This window comes from Nematolebias whitei, chromosome 16, assembly GCF_014905685.2.
Source record: "Nematolebias whitei isolate Nwh7 chromosome 16, NemWhi1, whole genome shotgun sequence".
In the NCBI taxonomy this organism is placed as follows: Eukaryota; Metazoa; Chordata; class Actinopteri; order Cyprinodontiformes; family Rivulidae; genus Nematolebias; species Nematolebias whitei.
Genome location: NC_056513.1, coordinates 23,316,319 through 23,325,611, shown reverse-complemented (window position 1 = coordinate 23,325,611; position 9,293 = coordinate 23,316,319). Strand labels below are relative to the sequence as shown.

The 9,293-nt window shown below is 39.1% G+C and overlaps 1 protein-coding gene across 1 annotated transcript in view; it reads left to right on the top strand.

Annotated features, from left to right (window-relative positions):
• The window catches only part of LOC119422444 (mesothelin-like protein), a 14,176-nt gene extending 7,746 nt beyond the window's left edge, over positions 1-6,430 (top strand). The window contains exons 12-17 of the mRNA XM_037689817.1: positions 1,996-2,151; positions 2,232-2,368; positions 2,551-2,690; positions 2,787-2,881; positions 2,997-3,402; positions 5,956-6,430. Coding sequence (XP_037545745.1) covers positions 1,996-2,151; positions 2,232-2,368; positions 2,551-2,690; positions 2,787-2,881; positions 2,997-3,402; positions 5,956-6,044 — 1,023 coding nt within the window. The 3' untranslated portion in view covers positions 6,045-6,430. The remainder of the gene's footprint in view (positions 1-1,995; positions 2,152-2,231; positions 2,369-2,550; positions 2,691-2,786; positions 2,882-2,996; positions 3,403-5,955) is intronic.
• Positions 6,431-9,293: the final 2,863 nt, after the last annotated feature.

Here is a 9,293-nt window from a genome sequence, read left to right as displayed (position 1 = left end):
ACCATTAGTGAAAAGGCCAGACTTCAGGGGTATCTGAGGCAGGCTTGAAACACAAGAGTCAGGGTGGCTTCTGGGTAATACCAGATGGCTAGGCCTCAGACTGACGAAGCCTCTTGGATGAGGGGCGAAACGTTTCTTTTTAACAAAAAAAACGAAGTCCAGATGACATGATTCAACCTTTTTTGTTGTTGAAAAACAGCTGAAATGAGTTAAAAACATACTGAAATGTAGCTGAAATTGAAGAACAAGCCTAAGCAAAAGGAAATAACACATATTTGCTCAATTAGATTTAAATAAGCAGAAATGATTATTAAAAATATGCAACAAGCTTAAAAAAGCTGAAATTAGCAAAAAATTGCTGAAAAGTAGCAGAAAAGTCAGAAAAAAGCTGAAACTACCAGGAGGAAGTGGAAGGAGCTGAAATGAGCTAAAAAAAATAAAAAAGTGGAATTAGTTGAAAAAGCTAAATTTAGTACAAAACAGCTAAAAAGTAGCTGAAATAGCAGAAAAAGCTGAAACTAGCAGAGAAAAACTGAAAGGAGCTGAAATTAGCACAAAAAGGTTAATTAGGCTGAAAGTAGCAGAAATTACCAAAAATTACATGAATTTGTCTGAAAACAGCTGAAATTAGCTGAAAAATTGTAAAAAAAAAAAATAAAAGTAGCTGAAAATGTAGAACAAGCTTAATGCAAAAGAAAGTTGAAAAACATGTTTACCAATTAGACTAAAAGAAGCAGAAATGAGCACTAAAAAGTGGATATTATCTGAAATAAACTGAAATTAGCATGAAAAGTAGCTAAAATTTTCTAAAAGATGCTTAAATTTCCAGAAGGAAATGAAGAGAGAACATTTTTGCTGAATTAGGCTGAAAAAAGTTGAAATGAGTGCAAAAAAAAAAATGTGGAATTAGCTGAAAAAGTTAAAATGGAATAAAAACAGCTAAATAGTAGCTGAAATGGCAGAAAAAGCTTGCAGGAATAAGGTGAAAGGAGCATAACAAGCTGAAATGAGCAGAAATGAGTCAGAAGAAGCACAAAAATGTTGTAGTTAGCAGAAAGAATCAGAAAAAAGAACTGCTGAAATTAGCCGAAAGTAGCTGAACAAGTTTTAAGTTTGCACAATGAAACTGAAAGAAGCTGAACCAGAACAAAATGTGAAAGGAGCAGTAAAAGGTTGTAAACAGATCTAAAGATCTGAAGGATGTAAAATGAGCTCAATTAATTTTATATGAAATAAAAGTGGCAGAAGAGACTAATTTTTTTTTTTTTAAAAGCTAAAGTTGCACCAATACCAAAAGCCATAGCCCCCTTCTCCCGAACGAGCTGAATGTTTTGATTTATGATTTGTTGAAATAGCACAGAAACTGTGAAAAGAGAAATATGCTGAAAAACATAAGGAAGAAAAATGGATCACAATAGAGTGAATGTTTCATAAACACTCACACAGTCGTATAAAACGATAGAATTTGAAACAACTCTGTCTTAAAATAATACTTTATTAAAGGCATTTTCACTTTTGGTGTGAAATAAAAAGTCAGGTCCAGGGTATCTGCAATGCAGCCAATATTGTCAACCTGTTAGTTTTTTCTCTATATTTTCACATGTTGTGTGTAGATGTTAAAGGAATAATCTCATCATTTTAAGTGATATTTTGTCAAATAGTACCTTTTCAGCTGTAATGGAGTATGAATAAAAGGGTAACCAAACAAAAGCCAGTTTTATGTTTGTTTTTCAGACTTATGAAGCAGCTATTTCTCAAAAATGACATATGTGTCTTGACAGAGTCGTTTCACAAGACTTAAAAACGATATGAAACGAGCCCTCTTTTGGCCAGTTATTACCCAATAAAGGATAAAGACTTGTGTCTTTTCTCCATCTGTGCTCTTTGATGCCACAGCTGATAAAGTACAAACTATGGGTGTCTGCTTGACACATCATTTAAAAAAAATGGCTAGACTACCACTTTGACATTTCTGCTGATTCTGCACATTTGCAGGTTTACACCTCCACCATCCCAGAAGATCAGGTTCAGGTCTTGGGCCCAGCGTCCCGTGTTGCTACTCTCAGTGACATCAGCCTGTGGAATATCACTCAGCTCGACACGCTCGCTGCTTTGATGGTCTCAGCAAACGGAGCGTGGGACCCCAGCTTGGTGAGCAAACATGATGTGTTGCGCTTGTGTGCGTATTTTGAAATGGCATTTGCTCCAATCAGTGCATGTTTCTCCTCTAGGCTAAAGCCATCATCTCCAAGTACCTGAGTGTGAAAGGAAACAGTCTTGGCAGCGCAGAGCTTAACGCCATTGGGGGACCAAATCTGTGCAGCTTGGATGTTGATGTTCTGGGGAATATTTCTTCGCAAAGCTTAAAGTAAGACGTTATTTATCATAGGCCCTTTGGAATGATTTGTTTGTGTTCATTTTACTTGATTAGTTTGGGGTTAGGATTATGATTTGAGTTAGCAGCTTATCTTTGTGTAGTAATTAATTAATTAATTGTTTATTGACTGTTTTTTTTTTAACTCTTGTGTTATACTTTTTTCATCTTCTCAGAGATGCAAACGCCTTGGATGTGTCCAACTGCACCACAGACAAATCTGAAAAACTGTTCAACATTTCCATCCAAGCGTTTGTCACCAGCCGCCTGAGTACCATCCCAGTTTCCACATACCAGCTCCAAAAAGCATACATTGGTAGGCTGACTGCCCCCACCCCCCACCCCCCCCAGCTGAAAGCCTCTTTTAAACAGTGCCAAGAAACTCACTGTTCATTCCCTTTTTGTCCTGCAGGTGGTGCAACTGCTGACTACGTCAAGAGTTTGGTGATCTCCAATGTCAACATGGATTTGGCCACTTTCACTGGAATAAACCGAAGCATTATACAAGTAAGTGTTGTGTATATCAGTGACTTGTGAAACTTCTACTTCATCTTTCTTTTCTCCCTATTTTGTGTATTTGTGCATTAGTATTAATAAAATGGACATGCTTGGCTTTCTTTAGGGTCTGACTGTTGATGACGTTAAAAATCTTCTTGGCACTAACCTGCCAGACTTGAAGGCATACGAAAACCAACCGGTGGTGCAGAGTTGGATCACCAGTCAGTTTCAGTCAGACCTTAATAGACTGGGAATAGATCTTTCAGGAGGCAAGGCTGGCAATGCAACTTCCACCAGCAATACGACGTCATCCTCAGCCTCCAACGCTACAACGACCACAGCTCCTGCCAGCAATGGGTCTGCAACAGCCATGCCTGCAGTCACCACTTCAACTACAAATACATCCACAACTTCTACTACAACTTCTACTACAACTTCTACTACAACTTCTACCACAGCTTCCACCAAAACTACCACAGCTTCCACCACAGCTACTACTAAATCTTCTACCACAGTTTCTACCACTAAAAGTAAGTCCTAAAAAGCAATGTCGTCCTTCATCCAAAAGACTTCATCGGTCTGAGGAGCCACAACAAACTCGGTCCCACAAGCAGCACACTAGTGTACCAACCAGTTTGATGGTGATAAGATGTTTTCTGGGGCCCTCCCTCTCCTCTGTTGACGTTTTGAACCACTTTGGCTATGGCTGCCTCAGAGGAGTCATTGAGGGTGTAGAGGTAGGTAGGTAGTCGGGACCAACAACACACCTTTTAACAGGTGTTTACCCTAACAGTTCAAAAGTTATTAAGAAATGTGGACCGACCTTGAAAAATTCTTGGCAATGTTGTGATTCCTCTCACTTGAATTAAAACACACAAAACCTGTGCCGCTTACGCCACAAAATTCTGTAACTTTTATTTTCAGTTTGAATAATGACAATATGGATTTTGTCAAATATGAAATTTAATTGAATAACCAATAGTGTTATTTCAGAAGGGTGAATAATATAAGAGCTTAAAACTTTGAGAAGAGATGTTGTTCACATTTAGGACTATTGTTAAAAAGGTAAACTTTGTCTTAGGTTTGTAACCAACTTGAAAGCGTCTAAAACTAGTTGGCACTAAGAGCCGTTCCCTTTCATCAAGAGGAAGATGGTTCCAGGAAGAACGTCCTCATTACCACACGCCGTCCTTCTTCAGGACCGTATTTCATTCGGCCAAGCTGTGCTTACATCACTCTGGGGTGTTTGAGGGAGTTCTGTGGACTTTCTCTATTGCAGCTGGCTCGGTCCCGTCTGAGATGGGGAGGACTGGGGTGGGGGGAGCCTGGCTTGCAGTAGCTCCAAGCCAACTTTAGGAAAACAACAAGACTCCCAATCTCCTCCCCCTGCATTTCAGTTTTACCTGATTCTAATTGGGGGTGGGGTTTGTATAAATTGTATCCTATCAATGCAACTCTGACCAGCAAAATGGGCGTTAACTGAGTCGCATGAATTAATTTTGATCATAACTCCTCCTCTCAAAGTTTAGAAGGAAACAAAGACTTTGCTTTGTTTACACAATAACATCAATTCTTCACAGATGTACATTTGGGTTCTTCACACAATACAGATAAAGAGGTGGTCTGTTTGAGGCTCTGTTTAATTGACCAACTTCCTTCTCTGGCGTGGTGGTCACACAGTACTGTTTTAAGACCATCGTTCTCCAGGGACCTTGTGAATTATCATACCATCCTGTGACCAGAATGTTACTACAGAAACGAACCCTCCAGGTGTCCTTAGGGAATGGTAAAGTTCTGTCTTTTGTTGAATCTAGATTGTAAAGGTGTCGCCTTGTCTGAGACAGGAACTGAGAGTTGATTAACTTGCAGAAAGTACCAGAACTTTCTTTTTGATAGACTTTTTGAAGACACAAAGTCTATCTTTCTCAGGAAGGAGGGATTAGCACAGAGGGGGTGGAAGAGTTCAGTTACATATAGTCCAGTGTCTCTGAAGACAGGATGTGCTGAATCATCCTGACTCATCCTTATGAATCACAGAACACTACAGGAGAGAGGGCGGGTCCGGCAAACCATCTTATCGCCAGCAAACTGGTTGGTCCACTATGTGAGTGTGCTGCTTGTGGGACTGAGTTTGTTCTGGCTCCTTGGACTGATGAAGTCCTTTGGATGAAGGACGAAATGTCTCAAAAAACAAAAGAAAAAAAAAGTCCAGATGATCTGACTGAGCTTGTTGGATTTTTTTTTTTTTAACCTGGATTATTGAGCATGACTTTTTGATATAAAGATGTCAGCTTGCTTTGTGAAAGGATAAAGAATAACTGAGGACGAGGAAAAGGCATTTTAAATCTTGAATGTTTTAAACATCGTTGTTGAACCTGGTCACAGTGCTGTGGAGTCATTTATGATTAGTCTCCACTGTCACTTGGCTAAAAGTTCTTAACTCAAAAAGAGGGAGTTTAGATCTTTTCAAGTTGGATTCTGTGGAAAGGTTATAGATCTGATGTAGACAACTCTGAACAACCTCAGTTTGGAGAAATAAAGTTTAATTCTGACCACATTGATGAGCTAACAGCTGATCCAAATGGGGTCAAACCAATGCGTACTGCTGCCATCTTAAAACATCTCTGGTTTCCTAAATTTTGATGACTTTAACGACTCGTGTGAAGACGAACAACTAACAAACGTCCAGTATTTAAAAAAATCATGCATGAAATCTATTTTATAAATCGTGTTTTAAGATGGCAGCAATCCACTTTTCTCTTGGCTGTTATATTGTTCAACCTGACAAAGTCAAACTCTGTTCCTCCAAACTGAGGCTGGTTCAAAGAGCCATCTACAACAGGTGAGATATTAATTATCCATAACCTTCCTCCTGAACCCCACTTCAAAAGATCTGAAGTGCTGCTTTAACAAAACAACAGTCTCAAGTCTGGTGTAAACTAAAATCTCACACAATGTGGAAAATGTTACAGATAGAATATAAAAACAAGTTCAAACATCTATAAATGACTTTTTTTTGCTTTTATTCAGCGTTGACCGTTAGTGGTACCAGTCCCTAAACTGTGCATCTGTTTCTGTTTTAGGTGCCGGAGCCCGCATCCAAGCTGACGTTGGCTTCTCTCTTCTCGTTCTCATCGCACTCCTCATCTCTTCTCAGCAGAATATAATGTGATGAAACAAAAGCCTATTTATCCTCCACTGGAGGATAAAATCAGTCAAATAATAACAGGGTGAAATGATGTTATTTATGGATTACTGAAGGAAATTATGGTGAAGATCTTTTGAAGGAAATGTTTCATTTGCAGTAACTAAACAATATGTAAATATTGTGTTCTTACGTGTGCAATCCTTTGGTTTAACCTCGGCATATTTGCTTTTAAGATCAAAATTATTACGTGTTACTATTTACTTTTTCATGTTATGTTTGTAAATTAAGACAAACGTTCATTTCTAGAGCTGATTTTTGAGTAGTAATTAAGACATAAAGCATCATTATTACCAAGCTCCTAGAGCTTTTATAAATAAAACGTTTTTATTGACAGAACATGTATGGAAAACAGTAGAAAATCAGTTTTAAATAAAGTGTTTGCCATATTTTACCTCATAAATTGAACATCTGTGCTTGTTTAATATGAAACTTGGTTATTGTAACATCAAACTCTATATATGACCAAAAGAGGACAAAACGCATCAGCACTTCTTTAAAGTTGTGTTTCTGCTGTATTTGTTTGGTGAAATTGTTATAAGATTGCACTTTTTTGAAGCACACTTACCTTTTTTTCATTTTCATTTACCCTTTATTTATACAGGTAGTCTCATTGAGCCACGAGAACTCATTTTCAAGAGAGACCTGTTTTAGGGAGCAGATGGTGGAGGTTGAGGGCCTTGCTCAGGGGCCCAGGGTGGGGCGAATGGGGGTGGGTGTTTCACCTTTTCCTCCCACATTTTGATGTTGACGGTACTGGGAGGTGAACCTGCGACTTTCCCATCACAAGTCCATCTTCTAACCGCTGCGCCACCACTCCCCCACCTTAAAAATGCTTTATGTGATTAGCAACAAATAAAAACTGAAAACCATTCATTGGTCTTAGTTGATTTATATTCAAAGAAGGGAATAGTTAAAGGATTTTAAGGCTTCATTGATTCACTAACAAAAAAATAAATAAAAGTTTTATTAAAAAAAAAACATTTATTATTTCAGACAGATTTTGTCAACATAATAGCCAAAAAAAAAATTTTACTCTAAAGGTGCTACCTGATTAAAATAGCGCAGTGGAATATAAAATAGTTGCAGGCTAACTTAATTCAGGATAATATAATGTAATTGTTGCAGCTGCAGTATTGCTTAGAAGCGTTTATACACTCCAAGAACAGTCTTGCAGGTAGGACAGATGTGCTCGGCATCTTTCAGACGATCCACACAGAACGGGATGAGGCAGCAACCTAAAACGAAGCTGGAGAGGGAAGTAGATTCTGTCATAATCACCAACTCGCCTAAATACACACAAAAACAAAACACGATATCCTTCTTTAGTTCCCATTAAACAAACAACGTGGTAAAGCTAGCTGTTGACATAAACTTCCACATTTAAGGAGATTTCATGTATTTATGGAACTGTTTACAGACAGTGACATGCAGAAGTGATCCTACACCCCTGCAGTGATGTCCAGATCAGAACCACATCTGTTTTTAATGCAGCACTGCCAGAGGACCTGAAATCACAGCATCTAACTTAGACTTTCAACCTTGTTTTTTTTTTCCTGCTGATTCTGAGGTTTCTCCAGATTCTTGACATATTTTGATGACATCATGAACTGTAGATGATGAGATATCCAAAGTCTCCCAGCTTTTTGGAGACGTTTTTCACAGACTGATGAACCTCTGCCCATCTTTACTTCTAGAGATTCAGCCTCTTTAAAATACCCACCTGCTGCTACCCACGTATTTTGTTAAAACATACGCTACCGCTGCTTCTTATTTGCATCACTTAACAGCATTTTGTTACCCCCATACGAACTTTTTTGAAATGAGATGCTGCCATAAAATTCAAAACTATCCTATTCTGTCCTAAAAATTGTACAAGTTATTATTTTAAACATTTAAGCTGTTCAATGCTCCATTATGAATAAAATGTGAGATTTGCAAATCACTGCATTCTGTTTTTATTTACATTTTATGCGTTGTCTAAGCTTTTATTGGAACTGGAGTTGTACAAATGTGCATCTTTTCTGCAAGGTAAAGTGTTATGCATAAAGCAGGGGTTGAAGTGGTGTAGAGGTAGGGCAGCCAACTTAGGACCATAAAGTCGCAGGCTCAACTCCCTGCCATGCCCACATGTCGTGGTGTCCTTGAGCAAGACACCTAATCCCCAACTGCTCTCTGGGTGCCCACATAGCTGCCCACCACTGCACCTGGGTGTATCTCACATGTGATGGGTTAAATGCAGAGAACTAAGTTCATCATTGTATTTGAACATACGTCGTGATCTCCGTGCCCTTAAACGTCACTGCACCTCAAACAGGAATGCCATTGTCAAGGAAATAACAGAATGGGCTCAGGAATACTTCCAGAAAGCATTGGCAGTGAACACAATCCACTGTGCCATCCGCCGTTGCCAGCTGAAACTCTACAGTGCAAAGAGGAAGCCATTTCTAAGCAAGCTCCACAAGCTCAGACGTTTGCACTGGGCCAGGGGTCATTTAAAATAGAGTGTAGCAAAATGGAAGACTGTTCTGTGGTCAGATAAGTCACGATTTGAAGTTCTTTATGGAACACTGGAACACCATGTCATCCGGACCAGAGAGGACAAGGATAGCCCAAGTTGTTATCAACGCTCCGTTCAGAAGCCTGCATCACTGATGGTATGGGGTTGCATGAGCGCTTGTGGCATGGGCAGCTTGCATGTCTGGAAAGGCACCATTAATGCAGAGAACTATGTTCAGGTTCTAGAACAACATATGCTCCCATCTAGACGTCATCTCTTTCAGGGAAGACCCTGCATTTTTCAACACGATAATGCCAGACCACATTCTGCAGCAATCACAACATCATGGCTACGTAGGAGAAGGATCCGGGTACTGAAATGGCCAGCCTGCAGTCCAGATCTTTCACCTATAGAGAACATTTGGTGCATCATAAAGAGGAAGGTGTGACAAAGAAGGTCCAAGACGATTGAACAGTTAGAGGCCTGTTTTAGACATGAATGGGAGAGCATTCCTATTTCTAAACTTGAGAAACTGGTCTCCTCTGTCCCCAGACATCTGTTGAGTGTTGTAAGAAGAAGGGGGGATGCCACACAGTGGTAAAAATGGACTTGTCTCAACTTTTTTGAGATTTATTGACACCATGAAATTTAAAATTATACATTCTCTCAGTTTAAACTTTTGATCTGTGATTTGTGTTCTATTCTGAATAAATATT